Raw genomic sequence first — 19,802 nt, forward strand, 5'->3', positions numbered from 1 at the left:
CAAAAGCGAAGGTTGAGATTTTTTTTTCCCACGTGACCGCAGTGCAGCTACAACAGTTTTGATTGGTCCAAGGAGCAGCATGTTTTGGTGCTCTCTTCCGTCTTCCGTCTTCCTAGCAGTAAATAAATAAATAGTCATTACACCGAGGTAAAGTAACACCAACATCTGCTGGGTCGGCCGGTCTTACGCACAGGGACTACAAATGGACGAGGACTACAAAAGCTCAGCTGCTGTCCGCCGGACTTTACACTCTAGCAGAGTCGATCAGTAACCTACGCAGTGATAAGGACTGCGTTTGAAATATCTGAAGCAGGAGCAGTCCCGCTGTGTTTTGTGTTACCTTTGTTCGGCGGAACAATTGTCATAATGGCTTTTCACCAACTTTGCACTTTTGAAACTTTTCAGCAGGTCTCGGGGCGCTACGGTTATGGAGAAAACTTCAGAGACGTGATCGAGCAGGAGTTCACGCGGATTAAAGGTAATGATTGTGCTCAGTCCTGAGCAGCAGCTGTAGTGACGGAACCGCTGGCTGTAAACCGTTGCTTCTCTGTTGTAAACAGGGATAACATACCTGGATCATGCAGCAGCTACTTTGTATCCCGAGTCTGTGCTTAGGGACTACTGCCGGGACATTACAAGCAATCTGTACGGTGAGACAAGTCACATAAAATCCCACCAAGTGTTACTGCTATGTGGTTATTTTTCCTTGAGCCATGAAATTTAAAAGCATCTCCTTTTTGTTTTTCCCCCCAATAGGAAACCCCCACAGCCACAACCCCAGCAGCAGACTCACACATGACACGGTGGACCGGGTCAGATACAGGTAAAGTCTGTGCATGCTCTCAAAAGCCTTAATAATGGGCCAGCAACTCCTTCAGTTGGTACTTTGCTGGAATAAATGAGTGAAAACATTTTCTTACAGGGTATTGCAGCATTTTAACACCACCCCTGAGGAGTACTCTGTGATTTTCACTTCTGGTTGTACAGCCGCTCTTAAATTAGTGGCTGAGAGCTTTCCCTGGAGGTCGCACACAGAGAGCCAAGCAGGGAGTCACTTCTGCTACCTCACTGACAGCCATACCTCTGTAGTTGGCATGAGAGGACTGACTTCTAGCCGGGGGGTGGTTACCCAGCCCGTCTCCCCGCAGGAATTGGAAAACAGAGCAAAGGATGAAGCTCAAGTTGAAGATGTTATTTGCCAGACACCGCACCTCTTCTGCTACCCAGCACAGAGCAACTTCTCAGGGAGGAAGTATCCCCTTAGCCATGTGAAAGGCATCCAGGCGAGACGCCTTTACCCAGCGTGCGCCCACCAAGGCCGCTGGTTTGTGTTGCTCGATGCAGCCTCTTATGTCAGTTGTTCGCCTCTAAGCCTACAGGACTGCCCTGCTGATTTCATTCCTATCTCTTTCTACAAGATATTTGGCTTCCCCACAGGTCTGGGGGCGCTTCTTGTCCGTAACGACGCAGCAGACATACTAAAAAAGACTTATTTTGGAGGAGGCACAGCAGCAGCTTACCTTTCCGGAGAAGATTATTATGTGCAGGCAGCAAATATTTCTGACAGGTAAAACATTCTTACAGCCCATCGAAGGCCAGATAGTCTCTGAGAACTCACTGTTGTGAGCATCTGTATTCAAAACGCAATGTTTTCTCTCTCCCCGATAAAGATTTGAAGATGGCACTGTGTCCTTCTTGGACATCATTGGCTTAAATCACGCATTTGAAGCTCTTTACAGAATCACAGGTACTGTTGCCAGAGCATGGCGATTCATTCAATCTGTTTAATAGCGAAATCATGATGCGTATGCGGGTTGTTTATAATCTGCCTCAGGTTAAAAACAACAACCCTCAACCTTCGTTTATTTCTTTTTCCCTTCAGGGGGCATGCACAACATCCAGCAGCACACGTTCGGCCTGGCACGATACACTTACATGCTGCTGTCAAGTCTTTGCCATGGCAACGGGAGACCAGTGGCTCACATATACACCGAAGGCCAGTTTGACAGTCCAATCACACAGGGCGCAGTCCTGAACTTCAGCCTAATGGATTCAAATGGACAGATAATTGGCTATTCACAGGTGCATGTGGAAAACAGAATTTACTTCTATTTCATAACAGTCTAATAATTGTGTGTTTATGTAAAGGAGGTGAAATAATTTCTGTCACTCACAGGTCGACAGAATGGCCAACCTGTACAATATTCACGTGCGCACGGGTTGCTTCTGCAACACGGGGGCATGTCAGTCCTTCCTCGGGATCACCAGTCAGCGGGTGAAGAGGAACCTGCAGGTGAGAGATGAAAGAAAGAGAAAATTGTCAAAGTCGGTTAAGGGCATGCGTAGGTAGAATGAAACGTCTCTCTCTCTCTCTTTTTCTCTTCAAGGCCGGCCACGTCTGTGGAGACAACATCGACATAGTGGATGGCCAGCCGACCGGATCTGTTCGAGTGTCCTTCGGCTACATGTCAACATTTGAAGACTGTCAAAAGTTCCTGAACTTTGTGGCGGAGTGCTTCGTAGAGAAACCCGTCAGAGTAGACCAAGAGAGGCTACAGGAGTTAAAAAGAGCTGCTGCAGCGTCAGAGGACTCCAATGAATCTCCTTCAATCAAAATTACTAATGGAGAAGTATATAAAGGAGATGAAAAGAAGCCCACAGAAGCATCACTGAAGGGATTTCAACTGAGAGACTCAAACAGCCATGGGGTGGCTTATACTCTGACCAACATATACATCTATCCTATCAAATCTTGTGGAGCGTATGAGGTTTGAGAACAGCCCAGCCTTATCTCTCGTCTTTCTTTTCTAACCTTTTTCTCTCCTCCCCCTTCTTCCACTCTACCTGTTTTGATTTGACTCTGCTCTTCATGCAGGTCCACGACTGGCCGGTGGGCCCGCTGGGTTTACTGTATGACAGAGGCTGGATGGTGGTAAATGGAAACGGCGTTTGCCTGAGTCAGAAGAGGGAGCCACGTTTGTGTCTCATTCGCCCGCAAGTCCACATTCACTCCAACAAATTGCTCCTGCAGGCACCAGGTCAGACACTCAGTCCATGGCTCACTGGGAATACATTTTTAAAATATATGTCTAAATTTCAGTTAGTCCGATTTTTGTGCCGTAAACTTCAACGAGGATTTTTGTTTTGCTTTTTCTTCAATCGCCCTACAGGGATGGATACCATTTCTGTTCCCCTGGAAAACAACAATCATTCGCACACGAGGGTGTGTCACAGTAAAGTTTGTGGTGACAGGTGAGCTGGCAGCGTTTGAGACATCCGAAAAGCATGAGCTGCAGGAAATATTGTGACACATGTCATTTGTTCTTTGTTTTTCTCTCGTGTCAACGCTCTCCCTACCTGTGTCGTTCTTTATGCTACCCCTTCTTTGCGGATGGCATTATAAGGCCCTCCTCTCCCAGCTTCTTATGAAATTCCTGCTGCTTACCATTTTTAGGGGAAAACAAACAATAGAGCACTGGATGATATTAATCTCCTCTGACAGATCCCCACATGACGAGTCACAAGCTTAAAAAAAAAGCCATTCACCCAGTGATTCTCCGATTAGATGTCACAGCAAATAGTAAGCAGCATCAAAACTCTGTAGATTTCCCCCGGGGGTCTCCTGAATATAATCTTCCTCCTTCCCCAAGGGTGGAGACTGTCGACTGTGGGGATGAGGCTGCATCATGGCTTTCAGACTTCCTTGGACAGCCGTGCCGCCTGATAAAACAAAGGCCTGATTTCACCCGAGAAATGAAGAAAAGGCCGAGTGAAGGTACCAGTACAAGCGTTTCACCTGTTTTGCCTCGCCTTTCTCTGTTTACTCCAGATTTATGTGGAATACAGTACACGAGCAGTGTGACCTTGCATTCAGTAATGCTGGCAACATCTTTTTCTGTAACACTGCTTAAGAGCGTCAGATTGTAATCCGAAAGACTGTGAAAATGCTGCGTATGCCAGGGATTCTCAGCCAAGGATGTGAATCCCTCATTTAGACTGGAACATGCGATTTGATTTTAAAAAATCACACCTACTGAGCAAACATTCACACCTGATTCCTTTTGCACTTTGCAATGTGTGAAAATTATTAATAAGGGAGCAGAAAACATGCCCCAATATGTTCATTTCATCCTCTATATTTTCTTTTTGGGCTCCACTGGAGTAGCTTTGGATGACTCACAGTTCAAAACAATCCTTATTTATCTTATTCCTAGCTTGTGTGCGCCACTCTGACACAAGCCATTTTAGCTAATTCACTCTCCCAGCCTTAAGCCAACGTTTTTCTGATTGGCTGTTCCATTGTAAACACAAGATATGTATATTTAAAGTGCTTATCTAAAAGTAGTGCATACCTGATTAATGAGTTAAATGTCACAACTCAGTGGCTTAAAACTGTGTACTTAAATTTTGTACAATAGTTCAATGAAATTGTAGTACTGTCCCATGTCAGCGTTAATATAAAGGCAAGCAAAACACAATAAATAAATGCATAAAGTGCATCAAGTTCAGTTGTTATAGTTAATATGACTTCATAAAAGTGAACTTAATCTGAGTATGGAGAGCCAGGATTTTAATGGCAAGCCTGTGCTACAAACTGGAGATGAGGGATTTGAAAGCTCTGGACATTTAGCATCCAGGGAGAATCTAAGGCTAGGATTATACCAGGAAATACTTACTTATACTTTTGCATGTATACAACGGTCAGCTTGGGTCTGCATGACTTAAATTTCCCCATCAGATGGTGAACTTGAGGCTCTGTGCAGACCTCAGAGTCACTCCCACTTTGTTATGAACAAATGGACTTGTGGCTGCTACCACTGGCCTGACTTATGCTCCTTGAAGAGGAATGCACACAAATCCAGACACCACAGTTCTTCTTATCGTACCACTTTGAAAGAGTATGATGAGAGGAGCCATGTGAAGTCGGTGCCATTGTACTGCTGTGTCTTTTGAGCTACAGCAAATTAGGACATCTCAGCCTCGCCTGTGCAGATGCCGATCGTTCTTTGTTTTGAAATCTGCCTTTTGCGAGTCTCCAGATTATCCTGGCGTTTAATATACATTTCTGACATCTTCATTTCCCACACTCCACATCTTTGGAACTTTTTTATTTGTATCCAAGCTAAGCAACAAGGCCAAGGGTTGTAAGCACATAAGGAAAAAAAGCTGCCGTTCCCAGAGTGGCCTTGAGGCTTACTCCAAAAGTGAGTAAAACCCTGTAGACTGCAATGTTAAAAAGCCCAAATTTATACACATAAGAGCTGCAGAACATAATTTTGATCTCTATGGTCACATCTCACTTAATAATAACAACAGTACAACTATATGACAACTACACTGTGTGTGTGTGTGTGTGTGTGTGTGTGTGTGTGTGTGTGTGTGTGTATATGTATATATGTGTGTGTATATATGTGTGTGTGTGTATATGTGTATATATGTGTATATATGTATATGTGTATATTAGGGGTGCAACGATACACAAAATTCACGGTTCGGTTCGGTTCGATACTTTGGTGTCACGGTTCGATATTTTTTCGATACAAAAAAAATGTTCATGCCTTTTTAATTTGTCATTTATTAAAATTATAAATATATATTTTAACTCAAAAGTACAGTTTTTAAATTTAATGTTGCTGAAACAAAAATAATTAAAAAAAATAAATATATCTGATTGAGGAGTCACTCATCTTTGGAAAAGAGAGTTTATTACAGAGAAATGGCTCTTTCCAAAATAAAAGCTATACTATACGCTTCTTCTGGGCTATATTCTCAGCAGCATATTGTAGCGGGTCAGGGCTGTTCGGGGTTCTGTTTGTACAGTTATGTTTTGTTTATGTTGCCATAGTGACAGGTGACGCCCTCTTGCTGCGACGGTGTGTCCTTCCGGGGTCAGAGGGCGCCCTGTGTGTTGTTGTTGTTGTTGCTGTGCGGTTGCCGCGCTGAGCAGTTAGCTAGCGGCAGTGTTCTTCTGCAGATGTCAATAAACGGCTGTGCTCCCTGGCTAGCTCACGGGAAGCAAGACCAAACAACACCTCCGTCTCCTCGTTGTCTGAGCTCGCCACATTGGTGTCAGAAGTGGGATGATGGTGGCACCCCATGTTCTGACCCGAGTGACTTTTCCCCCGCCTGTCGTGACCGGCGGTGCGCCAAAAGAAGGCACCTGGATATTTGCAAAGTGAAAGCAAAAAACAAGCGCAAATTCAAACGCGATTTCAATATGTCACATATTGACAGTGGCTCACCGATGCCAATGACATAATTACCCAGCTACATTTCCGAAAGAATGCAAAAGCATTGACATATATTTTTCCTTCCTACAATAGCCCGACCGGCAGGGCAGAGATAGATTTTGGTAGCCCGACTGGAAAAATCGCTAGCCCGATTTTGCAAGCCCTGTGTTACAGGCATGGCCCTTTAAGGATGAAGCCTGATGGGAAATGTATTCGGGATGTGTGTAGCGGGACTGCCTGGTGTGTGTGTGTGTGTGTGTGTGAAGAGAGAGAGCGGAGAAGGGGAAAAAGTAACGGTTAGCTACAGAAGAGACAGAAAGAAAATAAATAAAAGGAATATAATAACTCCCTCGACAGCCAGAGTTGTGTCGGCGATGCTCGCTGTGAGTAAACTGTTTCAGCCCACTGTACGCTGTGTTCGTGCCTTAGAGAAGAAATAAAGTTCGGTGAAGCAGTTTCCTACGCCTCCTTCGATCTTTTTGCTAGCGGAGTTGACCTGTATAGTAAGCTTTGCCGGCTACCGGCTACGAGTCAGTTACGGAACCTTCAAGTAACTGCCAGAGGTTTCCTTACTACGGTTCGGGGCCGCGGATCTGGCGCGGTAACACCTGTATCTGATTGAGGAGTCACTCATCTTTGGAAAAGAGAGTTTATTACAGAGAAATGGCTCTTTCCAAAATAAAAGCTATACTATACGCTTCTTCTGGGCTATATTCTCAGCAGCATATTGTAGCGGGTCAGGGCTGTTCGGGGTTCTGTTTGTACAGTTATGTTTTGTTTATGTTGCCATAGTGACGGGTGACGCCTTCTCGCTGCGACGGTGTGTCCTTCCGGGGTCAGAGGGCGCTCTGTGTGTTGTTGTTGCTGTGCGGTTGCCGCGCTGCGGAGTTAGCTAGCGGCAGTGTTCTTCTGCAGATGTCAATAAACGGCTGTGCTCCCTGGCTAGCTCACGGTAAGCAAGACCAAACGACACCTCCCTCTCCTCCTTGTCTGAGCTCGCCACAATATTAAACATATCAGGTCCCCATAAGGAGAATCATGTGCTAACGGCTGTCTAAATGACTCGGGTAAAGTTTGTAACATGCATGCTTGTTGTTTTTGTCTGCTTCCACTTGTCTTTGCACTAGGATGATGTCGGCGTAAATGTGCAGTCATATTCGTTGTGTTCCCACTAGTGCTCCGTTATCGAGCTACCCCTGCGTGGGGCTAGACGGCTAACACGTTAACGAGCTAACTGCTCGCTAACACACTAGTTCCCACCCATGTAATTGAGCATTGCGTGGCACATCCAACATACTGTTTTACTTTAGTCCATGACGCGCTTACCTTCAGGGTCATATGTCACATGAAAACCAAAATAATTCCAAACGCCACATCTGAATGAGGGTGGGGAAGGTTCAATTTGCCATGTTGCAAGGAGAGCTTAACTTCTGTCTCGCTAGCTTGCCCTGCGCTCGTCCTTCTGATGATGCTGTCTGTGTTGAGCGCTCAGTGGATCTGCGCTCGACAGTGCAGCCTAGGCTGAGTAGTCGAACGCAGATTTACTGAGCGCTCAACACAGACAGCATCGTCAGAAGGAAAGTTGATAAAATAAATTACAAATTTTGTATTGTTCGATACATATGCGTACTGAACCGAAAGCACTGTATCGAACGGTTCAATATCGATATGAGTATCGTTGCACCCCTAATATGTATATATGCTATACTGTATAGTGCAGACTATCCAAAAAAATTGCATGTGCATAAAACAAAGTGCATTTGTGTTTTCCACCACTGTAGTTTATGGAGCTTGCTAAATGAGCTTGCTAACCATAGTCAACTGATTTAAAAAAAAAAAAATTAATAACAGCATTAATAAAGCACGGAGTTAAGAAAACAATGGCTGAATCCATCAGTTTATGCACTAATCCAGTGTACAGTACCACTGCTGATGACGTCTTTAGGAATGTTATGATCTCAGGTTATTGTCCATTTTCTGTAGAGCACTAAGAAACTTGTTGCAACTGTTTTCACAGCCTGAGTAAATTTCCTCATATCGAGTGAAATTTCACTCGAATCTTTAATATTTGTTAGGCCATAACTGGCAATTTGACAAATAAACACTCAGAGAGCAATTCTGCAGTCTGGAAAAACTAACTCTTGCTTCAGTATAATATTTCTTGACAAGTTTTATTTACTAGACAACTTCTGTCATAATATCTAATCAATAATTATTTCCTTTTAATTTAAAAAACAAAAATGTATTTATTGTGGTATAACCATCTCATTTTTTGTGGCTGCTCTTTCTCTGCTACAGTTTCTGCAGCTGTCACTTCCTTGTACATTCTCTGATATTTTTTTTAAGAATATTTCAAGGACACAGTGATAGAAGATTTCATCCGTGTAACCCAACAAAACATTTTGTGTGTTGAATTGTGAGTGCGCATTTGGATGTGTGCCAAGATTCACTTACATTTTCCAAATGCTGTATTTCAGTAAAACCTCAATTACCAGACTTTTTAAAACGACAGTGTTAATGAAAATGTTTTCCTCAGCTCACTGTGCTAATATGAAGTTGTTCCCTTCTAGCTGCCACCTCCACATCGCTCTCCCTGGTAAATGAAGCTCAGTATCTCATGATCAGCCGTGCCAGCGTGGAGCTCATTCAGAACCTAATGAGCAGCAGGTTTGAACACATGGCATGTTATTCAAAATACACATGGCTCCAGTGAAATATTCAGGATGCGTCGATGTCTGTACATTTGCATCACAGTGGGTCATTTACACAGCAAGGCAAACTAACATGCAATTTCCCCATTTGCCTTCTCAGGCAGGACGATTCTGAGGGCGATCAGCTCCTTGACACACAGAGTGTCATTAGCCGCTTCCGGGCCAATTTAGTCATCGCTGGTGTCGAACCGTTTGAGGAGGATAATTGGTCACACTTGGTTATTGGCAGTACTCAATTCATGGTGAGCTGACACTTTGAGATAAATGATGAAATCTTCAACTGCGGATTTGTCCAAAATGAATATGCTCCCTCTGTGATTAACCTGAAGGTTGCAGGACATTGTGGAAGATGTCACATGGTTGGAATTGACCAAGACACAGGAAGCAAAACAAAAGAGCCGCTAATGTCTCTATCTGCTTACCGCAGCGGGAAGGTCAGTCAAAAGCAATTACTGCACCTTCATGTAGATGCTTTGTGTGGTTGTGTGTTTGTTTGTGTGTGTGTGTGTGGCAACTCAAACGCTCTGCTATTTTGTGATTTTTTTTATTTTTTTTTAGGTGACCTTTGGTGTTTACCTGACCCATCAGCTAACAGAGGGCTCCACCGCAGCAGCCAATGTCCTCTCGGTCGGTTCCCTCATACAGCCCAAGCCAAACAGTTCTTAAAGCAGTCGTCTGCAACATCCTCTTAATTTATTTCAGTGACATCTCTGGTCCTTAGAGGCCTTTTCTCTGCTGTGCATCCTAAATATCACCTGTCAAACACTGACAGAGTTACTGGAGACGTTTGCTCATTTTCTTTGTATAACCTGAGTGGTCCTCAAGTGTCCTTTTCATGCCACATCATTCAGGCTTTCAGATTGTTGTGATGGAAAATGTATGACATTTGGGGATTTTTTTTTTTTAATGTAAAGAAGATGTGAAATAAAAAAAAACTGCTGTCACAACTTTGTTGTTGAGCAAATGCATTGCAAGGAGGGTTTTTTTTCTCTCTAGAAATAGAAATGTGTACAATTACAAACCAATTCCAGAAAAGTTGGGTTGCTGTGTAAAAGGTAAATAAAAAAAACAGAATGCAATCCCCATCACTTTAAACCAACTTTGTCTTCAATGGCTGTTCCTTCCACAGAAAAGAAAAGAAAGTGGCTTGTGCTCACAGCCAGAGCTGAGTGCTTTAGATGACCACATTAATGGAGCCAAGAGTAGAAAAAAATGACTGAAAAGAATGTTTAGATCCCTATGAAGCCCCAGCTTTTGGCTCATAGAGGATACACCCACCTCATTATTTGAAACTTTGGCCGTGTATAATATGAGCATCCACCATCCTAGCAATTTTTCATTTCAATAACTGTCATAAGCCTTTGAATCGTGGAGTGTCCGTTTCTTCATCTCAGAGTCAACTTTCACTAAGACAGCAACTGCAGACTCCCAAATGCTCTTCAGAGAGGTGTGCTGGCTTAGTGACAATACACAGTGAACTACTTTGATGCATGCGTAATGATGTGCAGTAACAGCAGCCCGTGTCTTTATGTATTTTGATTCAGTTCAGTTGTATTTATACAGTGCCAGTCAACAATAACGACTTTCAGTGCAAGAGCAAGGCTTGACCAGAGAACCCTACAACACAGCACAGAGAACTCTTACTCAGAGGTGGTTGTGCTCCAGCGTAGCTGAGGTAATCCTGCAACTTAATACAAGGTGTGGATCACTTTAGGCCTCATCATCATTATCATTCATCTGATGCAGAGCTGGAAAATAGGCATATAGAAATAATGACAAAGTCAAAGTGCGCCAATAATTGTGCACGCTGTGTGGTTTCAATGTGTTATCTGATCCAGAACATGTCAAGCTTGGTGCATTAATCCCAGCTTATATTAACCCTCCAGACAGTTCTTCGTGAAGGTTTTCCCCATGAAGGTTTTTATTGACATTTCCTCCCAAACACACGACCAATGTGACTGCTGCCAAAAATCTAAAACATATTTCTTGCAGTATAGAAACCTCCCAGAGTGTCGGTGATCAGTAAATGCTCCCAAGGGTGCACTAGTGTTTTTGGTGTGGATTGCAAATCTGTTTTTATTTATTTCTTTTTTCTTTTTTGCATCTTATATTTTATATTTTAAAGTGGTCCTGAGCAGTAGCTCTCCAGGCTTGTCAGTTTCAGTCCAGTGCTTGTAGCTGGCCATTTTCAAAGGTTTTGTTTTGTTTTGTTTTGTCACTTAATGCTGATCTATGAATCATTCAAGCATTAAAATAAACTTACTCAAAGAATGGACTGGAGTTCTGTCTGCGCATAACTTAGCACACTTATCAAAAAAAACAATTTTAAATGGTATCTTTTGGCTCTTTATCACTAGCAGCCTGTATCATAACACATGATATGTTCTCATTGCTTTAGCTGAATCTACAAAAAACGCAATAGATAACACAGTTTGACAGACATAAAATAATGTTTTTGCACCAGAAATGAGATTCTCTAAGGGCTCTTAGCTGAAAACGTTTTACACGGTGTTCAGCACGCTATTAAATAAGTCTCACAATACTGGACAAGTGTGGGGCAAAAGAAGAAGTGTCAGGTCTAAAATACTGGATCAGAAAATCATGTCCTCATGAAACACATAAAACGTCAGGAAAGACCTGACACAGGACCTGAAAGATGCATCTGGCCCTTCAGTTGATCAATGAAAAATGCTCTCAGTGGAAGGCTGGCAGGCAAGTAGCCATTGTTAATGATGAGAAACAGGGAGGAAAGGCTGAGGTGCGTCAAATTACACAAGAAGCATGTCTTATGGAGTGAGGAATCCACATTTTAAATTGTTGGTTCAATTAGTGATCAATATGTGCAAGGGAGGTAAAGCGAGAGGGATAACAGTTAATGTCTACAGCCCTAAATCTCTGCAGTGTTTTGGGGCTGCATTTCAGTCAGTAATGTTGGGGAACTTCAGGTAGCCTGGAGAAGTATTCCCGAAGAGTACTTACATAATACTTAATTTTAGGAAGTATTTTGCCCAAACTCTCCTTTAAATGCTTTTTTTAGTAGATAGTGAAAGAACTGAGCCTTTTCTATAATTTAGTTGTTTATCTATCACTTAATTACTTTGTGGTTGTGGTGAATGGCCAAGACGCAGGTTTTTATTAGGAGGAAAAGCTTTAAAAAGATTTATGCCCCTGTTCACAAAGCCTTGCAGAGAGCCAGACTGGACTCTTGCTTCTGACCCCGGACCTGATGTTTGACACCCTTTGCCACAGACTGTATCGAGCTGTATAGATTGCTGTCTTAAGGTGTGTAACATATATTGTGCTTTGTAGTGCAAACATGTGCTACCTTAACAGCCTCTGGCACCGCACCCTTGTGGCTTCTGCTATCTTTTATGGCGTGGTCTGCTGGGGCGGCAGCATCTCTGCTGGGGACAGGAAGAGACTGAACAGGGTGATCCGAAGGGCCAGCTCTGTTCTAGGATGCCCTCTGGACCCAGTGGAGGTGGTGAGTGACAGGAGAACGGCGGCTAAGCTGTCATCCCTGATGGACAACATCTCCCACCCCATGCAGCAGACTGTGACAGCACTGAGCAGCTCCTTCAGTGGGAGACTGCGGCACCCACGGTGTGGGACGGAGAGATTTCGCAGGTCTTTCCTCCCCACTGCTGTCAGACTCCATAATAAAGACTTTAACTGATCAAGCACACACATCCATACATATGCAATAATACTAAGTGCAATAATCCTTTCTGTCATCGTTGTATTTTTACTCAGTTGTATATTGTATTTGTATTTGTATTCTATTTTTATCTTATTGTATATTTATTTTATTTTATTCTACTGTATATAGTATTTTATTTTATTCTATTCTGTACAGTTGTGTACTGTATTTATTCTTATTGTATTCTAATTTTTGCCTCATAACTTTTGCACTGTCCACTTCCTGCTGTGACAAAACAAATTTCCCAAGTGTGGGACTAATAAAGGTTATCTTATCTTATCTTATCTTTCACCGCGAATCAGGTCTTTGAACGGACTTCGGTCAAAGTTTGCTGAAGTTCCTTGCGAGCCATATAACTGTCCCAGACGTTTAGCTGTATAGATAAAGTCTCTTTTTGTTCAATATAACTGACCTTAAATAATGAAGAGAAGGGACGTTAAACAGAATGAGCCATCCTCCCACAATAGCGGGGTACAGCGGACTTCCAAATCCAAGAAGAAGGAGGGGACACGGTCACCACAGTGAGTTAGCTAGCTTACCTTACTGCATTAGCTTTTACCTTTTAACGGCTAGTGGAATTAAAAGTCCACTAGCAGTCTGCACTAAGACAGTTTTCGTGTGTAGTTTGTTATTCCGTTTGTTACACGTTTGTAAGCGCAGGACAGGCATTTTACTACATGACGCTATATGGTGTTACTACTACAAGCACGCTTTTACTAGACCATAATAGAGTTGATAGGTTGTTAGCTAGCTAAATGGACATTGAAGCATTGAGCAAACGCATTTAGCGAAGACAACAATATCAAAAACTCGTAAAGGGCGTTGTTGTAAACATTTGAAAATATGTCTTGCATAATGGTCTACAGATCAATACAGTAACTAGTGGAACAATACAAGTGAGTCATTTTCCCAGAGTACAGGAATTCCTGTAGTGTTGTTGAAAACTAAACTGTGTCAGGGACTGGAAGTGTCTTGAAAATGTGAAAATATAACATCACTAACAGACGCATCTTCTACAGAGCGACTGCCCAGTAAAACAAAGGTTGCATTGCGTCATCCTGCAAAGAATGGCAGCCCGACTATAAACAGGAAAAAAGAGAGGTGATTAATTAAAAATCTGCAGTGAACTTTATTTTTTCAGAAAAGATTTGAATAATAAATTCAAGGAGTTAACTTTAGATAGTGATGGCTTTTGGAACAAGTGACCTCCTAGATGTTTCCCCCGAGCAGTACAGAGAGATCAGTCTTTGACTAAAAGGGCTCTTCTGGCTGATTAAAGTGTTAATGGAAGGGGTGGGATGTATTGTCCATTAATTGGCAATAGTCTGAATAGCATCCTTTTTTTCGCTGTTGCCTCCAGGGAGTCCAGACTGACTCCAATGACAGCCTGCCGTCTTGATTAGATCGTTCAGTTCTTCTCTCCCATATTAATGTCTCTATATTAATGCTGCATTCACAGACTGATAGGACATGTGGAGAGCTGCTTGGTGCACACCAGTGGGAATAAGTGAGCATTTCCAAGTACATCTGCTCAACCTGGTCCACAGACCCTTCAGTGTGTCTCTGAGGGAGATTTTATTTATGTATTTATTTTTTTGGGGGGGGGGCTTTTGTTTCTCAGATCTTGCCTGAATAGAGCTGCACTTTTTTTTGCACCACTCAACAAACTCATCCACCACACCCCCGTCCTCCTCTCCCCTCACTTGATGCTTCTCACATTTGCTGAGTCATTCAAACTGTCTGCAGGGATGCAGCTGAATTTAGATGTCATGAAGAGGAGAAGTGGGAGCCAAACTTTTTAGTGTTGCTGTAGTGTTGATTTGGTGTTTTAACACAGATTGGACAGTTAGGGGTAGGCGGAATAAAGTCATCAGAAGTTTATAATAATTTTTGGATAAAGAGAGAAAGTCGGTGTCAGTGCAAACAGGAACGGCCTAGTCTACTGAAATTGTACGCCTCCAGACTGTTTTATACCTTTTGTAAATGCTTTCATGTTTATATGACTGATGCAAAAACAGTGAGTCATGTTCATGGAGATTTTGCACCCCTTGAGTCACTTGCCAGTGTTTTCCCACTCTGTTTGTACACAGTGTTAAGTCTCAGGTGAACATGCTGAAAACCTGCGTATGCCTATTTTCTTTTACACAAAGACAGTGGAACAAGAATCAATGGAGGAATAGTTGAAGAATCTGTCCGATAAGCAGAATTGCCAATCAATAAGATCTTATCAATATCCATCTTTAGTCTCCAGTCACATTGTTTTTATTTCTGTCTTTTTTCTGTCTCCTTATAGGTCCCAAGGGTGGCTAAAAAGGGGCTTATTGGCCCTCTTTGTTATCTTGGTTGTGGTGCCTTTCTCGGTGAAAATGCTTCCAGAATTAATTCAGCACTTTGTTTACACACACAGAAGTATGTGAAAATCCAGTTTGCCGCTTGGATGTACTGTAAATCCTTAGCTTGCTACTCAGAAAAAAAAGCACCTCTCTTTTTTCCTGTTTATAGTCAGCCTGCCATTCTTTGTTGACCTCAGCCGACCTGCTGATTTCTCCCTTAATCACACCATCAACATGTACTTAACATCAGAGGAAGGAATTTCCCTCGGCGTATGGTGAGCATAAGCTAAGTTAAACTTTTTTCTTTTCTTTTTTTTCCTAGCATAGCTTTTAAAATCCTAAGACTAAAGGACAACACTTGTTTTTTAATGATCCAGTTGTTGGTTGTATTTCTAAGCGGTGCATTGTTTTGACCGTCAAAGGCACACTGTCCCTGAAAGTCGGTGGAAGGAGGCACAGGGGAAAGACTTGGCGTGGTACCAAAACACTTTAAGCGATGGAAGTCCAGTTTTCATATATCTTCATGGAAACACAGGCACGAGGTATTATAAATAATGCATTTGTATTACAGCTGCAGATACAAAGAGTAGAGGTTCCACACTTTGGAAAAAATACCAATTTTTTGGCTCTGTGGCTTTTTTTTTAATGAATCCAACAGGGCAGCTCCTCATCGGGTGGGAGTTGCAAAAGTGAGTGATCACAAATACAAACATATTAATCTTTTAAAAGGTCTTTGTGGCCATTCTGATGACAAATAAGTGTTATGTGTCAACAGATATTGAGTGCTCTTGGTTACCATGTCCTAGTGCCTGACTACAGAGGTTGGTACAAATGGAGATTTATGACTCTTATTTAAACATATTTTCTATTTCAGTGCTTTTTAGCCTTAGTATTGATTGTAAAGCAAAACCTTCTCACATTGATTTAATATCATTTGCAGACATATAATCACTGTGAACTAATTTTGTTGCGCTTGATGAGTTGTTTGTTGTAAGGCAGTCAAAAGAGATCAGTTCAGCTTCAGGTCAATGTCTGATGAGGGTTTTCCTCTAAGTGACTGCCACCTTGTGGCTGCTTTGCTCTCAAGCTCAGCTCTCTGACGTGACCGTGAATAGCAAATGATGTGACAAACTCTGGCAGGTTTTGGAGACTCCACCGGAGAGCCAACTGAAGCCGGTCTGACCACTGATTTCCTCTGCGTGTACAACTGGGTCAAAGAACGCAGCAGAAACAGCCTTGTCGTTATCTGGGGACATTCTCTTGGCACTGGGTCAGTAAGGAAAGACTCCTGATGTGCAGCATTTTGGAAACCTTTACACACTCCCAAAAAATGTTTGGAATACTTGTCACATCCTCTTCCTTTTAAAATATTGAAGTAATAATCTGCAACAGTCAAGAGCTATTCTAAATTTCATTATCGAATTGGACAGAAAGCAATAATGCCATTCGACTGTAAAAAGTAAAATTTGCTTGTTGGGGCAAAAAAGTCCTGCATAGGCTGCAAAGTTGGATTTCTACTATAAAACCTGATAGAAGCAGCTGGATGGCGTTGGTACAGTTCTTTTTACTTCAGGCTTAGGATAAGCTGCTGATCTTAACCAGGACCCACCAGATGAACAACTGAAGGTAAATGATGAGAAGCCATAGCATTTTTAGTTCTACCAACTCTTCCAGGCTGTTTTTATATGCAAAAATGATGAACAGGATCAGGAGGCTAATAACATTAATGAGCAAAGTTAACAGTTGTCAAAGAAAACATCTTAAAAATACATAATTTCCTGGTGCTTAAGCCTGGCAGGAGGGTAATTTAAATCTGGAATAATTCATCAGCAACTGTGTGGTAATGATGGCAGATAGTTCACAGCCCAGCTCGGCACCCTGAAGATCCCTGTTTGGAAGTACTTCAGATTTTTGTCACTAGGCAGCAAATTATGGAACCTTACCTGTACTGACTGACTGAATAGAAACGGAGGAAGCCTTATGAATAGGCAAGTGATAAATGCTTTATGCAACGCAGATCCCTCATGAATTGAATATTTCCCGTTTCATATTGAGAAATAGCTTTTCTGTCTTTTTCCAGGTGGAGATAATTCGGTGCTTAATGTCTATTTTTTATGTTAATCTAATTTTTTTGTTCATTTTCTAATATCTGGGTTATTTTTTTTAACAGACGTGTTCATTTTGAAATGAATGTAGTTGCACATTTAGCTGTTTTTCATTGTATTGGTTCACCCTTATAATGCTCAAAACAAGATACCTCGAACCAGTTTGCATTTCTTTAAAAAAACATAATCAAATTGGATTTGGTTGAAATTAGTTGACAGCTGTAATGAATCTGGCAACATCGATGAGATGAGAAGGTGACGTATTGGATAAACTGAAAATGCTTTTCTGTATTTCCGTGCAGAGTGGCGACTAACACTGCAGACAAACTTCTGGAGCAGGGTAGGTTTTGCTACTAATGAATCAAGCAAATAGAAGTAATGCCCAATTTAAACTTCTGCGAGGAATCTTTGCAGGGCCTACGACTTAACCTTTGTCCCCACATTTATTTTTGTGCCCTCCATTCTGTTCAGTAACTAATGGTTACCACGTGGTAACCATTAGTTACTGAGTCCTCATGTTGATGCTAAGATTATTTTTCCATATACTGAGGTGATGATTGTTATTATCTCACTGATATATTCAAAGACTGCAGTGAAAAGCAGCACAGGAGGAATCCAATATATAACCCAATATCTGCGGCTACATCGACCAGACGTGTTAGCTGCGTTTCTTATAAGGTGCACGTCAGGTTGCGTCGTGGGCTATGATGTAAAGTTCCCGCTGAAGCATAAATTGGACATAAGAGCATGTGAGCTCAACATGGTGATTGTTTCCCGTTCTTTTCAGGAGTGGTGTTTGATGGGGTGATCCTTGAAGGCACATTCAATACTGTTCGGCAAAATATTCCTCCATTTAACCCTTTTGCTTGGGTATGCTCGTCTAACCTACCACCTTTAGTATTTGCTGTATTTATTTCATGTGACTGTGTTACTGCATCACAACAGACTTTACAATGACTTTTTTCTTTGTGTTTAAAGCGTTACTGGAAATTTCCAGGCCTTGGTTACTTATACCGAGCACCATGGGAAGATAATAAGTTTGTCTTTCCTACTGAAGAAAAGTAAGTTGGTTATGTACATACAGTAGTGAAATATTAAGAGATATGTAATACGTTAATAAGCTAAAAATGTTATTACTAGAAAAATGCTGTGATTTGATATAGCTCTGTTATTCTGCAGTTTGAAGAAAATGAGAAGCCCCATACTTTTCCTTCATTCTGAGGATGATCACTTGGTTCCCATTGAGGTTGCTCAGCAGGTATCAGTGGCACAGACAGCTGCTTGTCATTTAAAGTAAACTGAGTCAGTGTTTTCATTAGAGCTGTAAGTAATTAATGACTCTTCTAGGAACATTTTTGTTTTAGGTAAACTGAAATTCCTTCTCTTTACTCCCCCAGACATACGAGGTGGCAGCGCATGCCCAGAATACAGAGAGAGTCAAGCTGGTGACATTTGAAGGGTCTCTGGGATATCTGCACAACGGCTTATACAGAGACCCCCGTCTGCCTGAAATCGTAAAGTGAGAAAACATCACACTAATCGTGCTCGTAGTGATTACACCAAATCTGTTTCATTTCCACAACATGTGTACTGTGTTCCCTCGTGTCTCTTCTACAGGAGGTTTGTGCAGTCTTTGTAATGCTGGAAAGACGTCTGAAGCAGAAAGGCCTCGTCATACTTCACATGGAGACCACTGATTTAATGAATTGCTTTACTTATTTTGCAAAAGAAAAAGTGATTTACTGAAACATCTTAATGAATTCTGAACACTGTAAATTGAATGAGTTTAAAGTTTTTAATGAACTGAAAGAATTTTTGAAGCTTTTATAAGATTGTGTTTCTAAATGAGTTGCAGCTTTAGGATTGTTAACTGCTGATTTTTGTGATTGTAAATAGGAAATGGAAATGTGAGACATTACCACACAAGTGATAACTTGTGTTATCTTCTGTTATCACAAGTGTCGTTTAAAAAAAAGGAAATAAAGACAGAAATCCTGAGTTACGTCGTCTAAACCACAGAATATGTAGAGCATACAGATAAGTTTTTGAGAATTTCATTTTTATGTCTGTCTTGTTAAAAACAGCTACAAGATGGGATCTCTGAGGACTATAGTTCAACATGTATGATATCCACAAATGTGTTAAAAAAATCTGCTAATATTAAATGATTTCTTCCACTGTAAGGAAATACAAAGAAGGAAACACAAGGAAATGGTATATTTATCATTGCATTAATTAAAGTTATGTTGACTGACTGTGAACCAAGCCCTCTTGTAAATTATGGTAATGTCATGTGCTGTGCAGTTTCACCCAAGTAGGGGGCAGTAAGTGAGAAACAAGGTAACTTTCAGGTAAAGTTGAAATTTGTAATGTAAAACTAATTTTCATTTTGAAGCGTCAGAATCTGACTCAGACAATTGTACATATTAAATGAGACCATAGAGCATTTAAGTAGTCAAGGAAGACGAGTGTCTGTTTGAAAATCAGTCTACCAAGTCAGCCTACCTTGAGCTGAACTGTGTCCTTAAAGATAAATGTAGTCAAAGTGCATAGGAACTTTTAAGTTACAGTCTTAAACTCAGGTTTAACTTATCAGCTTTATCCAAAGAATAACCTAGAACTGCAATCCAAACAAGTAGGACATTTAGAGGTTGCTGCGCTTGCTTAAAATTGTGCATTATCGTGGCTCAGACTGACAAATTGTTCGGACAACTTTGGGTCCA

General features: G+C 41.6%; 2 protein-coding genes across 6 annotated transcripts; both read left to right on the forward strand.

Annotated features, from left to right (window-relative positions):
* The first annotated feature begins 74 nt into the window (after window positions 1–74).
* On the forward strand, window positions 75–9,622 carry mocos (molybdenum cofactor sulfurase). Its single transcript, XM_080868822.1, has 15 exons — window positions 75–478; window positions 561–650; window positions 757–823; window positions 923–1,567; window positions 1,671–1,747; window positions 1,883–2,082; window positions 2,177–2,293; window positions 2,388–2,768; window positions 2,876–3,038; window positions 3,171–3,252; window positions 3,651–3,775; window positions 8,801–8,897; window positions 9,042–9,183; window positions 9,271–9,375; window positions 9,500–9,622. The coding sequence occupies exons 1-15, from the start codon at window positions 367–369 to the stop codon at window positions 9,605–9,607; spliced, it is 2,511 nt and encodes an 836-aa protein (XP_080724948.1). The 5' UTR covers window positions 75–366; the 3' UTR covers window positions 9,608–9,622.
* Window positions 9,623–12,698: 3,076 nt separating this feature from the next.
* LOC308388383 (lysophosphatidylserine lipase ABHD12) lies at window positions 12,699–19,356 on the forward strand. 5 transcript variants are annotated; one of them, XM_080869066.1, is made up of 14 exons: window positions 12,711–13,162; window positions 13,661–13,742; window positions 14,935–15,050; window positions 15,144–15,249; window positions 15,397–15,516; window positions 15,633–15,663; window positions 15,750–15,795; window positions 16,115–16,244; window positions 17,382–17,419; window positions 17,867–17,949; window positions 18,058–18,140; window positions 18,259–18,337; window positions 18,477–18,598; window positions 18,697–19,354. In XM_080869066.1, exons 1-14 carry the CDS (start codon window positions 13,087–13,089, stop codon window positions 18,716–18,718), a joined length of 1,134 nt encoding a protein of 377 aa, XP_080725192.1. In that variant the 5' UTR covers window positions 12,711–13,086; the 3' UTR covers window positions 18,719–19,354. The 5 variants fall into 5 exon arrangements, with proteins under 5 accessions (XP_080725194.1, XP_080725192.1, XP_080725193.1 ...); XM_080869069.1 differs by lacking the exon at window positions 12,711–13,162 and adding an exon at window positions 13,190–13,537 and having other exon boundaries at window positions 18,697–19,352; XM_080869067.1 differs by lacking the exon at window positions 13,661–13,742 and having other exon boundaries at window positions 12,721–13,162; window positions 18,697–19,352.
* The last annotated feature ends 446 nt before the right edge of the window (window positions 19,357–19,802 follow it).

Source organism: Rhamphochromis sp. 'chilingali', assembly GCF_963969265.1.
Source record: "Rhamphochromis sp. 'chilingali' genome assembly, chromosome: 20".
Taxonomy (NCBI): domain Eukaryota; kingdom Metazoa; phylum Chordata; class Actinopteri; order Cichliformes; family Cichlidae; genus Rhamphochromis; species Rhamphochromis sp. 'chilingali'.

Excerpts from the sequence above, each read along its gene's own strand:
- LOC308388383 (XM_080869066.1), top strand. The coding sequence starts at position 13,087 with ATGAGCCATCCTCCCACAATAGCGGGGTACAGCGGACTTCCAAATCCA. Across the intron at positions 15,051-15,143 it reads CTTTGTTTACACACACAGAA|TCAGCCTGCCATTCTTTGTT; the intron begins GTATGTGAAAAT and ends TCCTGTTTATAG. Across the intron at positions 15,250-15,396 it reads GGAATTTCCCTCGGCGTATG|GCACACTGTCCCTGAAAGTC; the intron begins GTGAGCATAAGC and ends TGACCGTCAAAG.
- mocos (XM_080868822.1), top strand. The coding sequence starts at position 367 with ATGGCTTTTCACCAACTTTGCACTTTTGAAACTTTTCAGCAGGTCTCG. Across the intron at positions 2,769-2,875 it reads AATCTTGTGGAGCGTATGAG|GTCCACGACTGGCCGGTGGG; the intron begins GTTTGAGAACAG and ends CTCTTCATGCAG. Across the intron at positions 3,253-3,650 it reads AGTAAAGTTTGTGGTGACAG|GGTGGAGACTGTCGACTGTG; the intron begins GTGAGCTGGCAG and ends TCCTTCCCCAAG.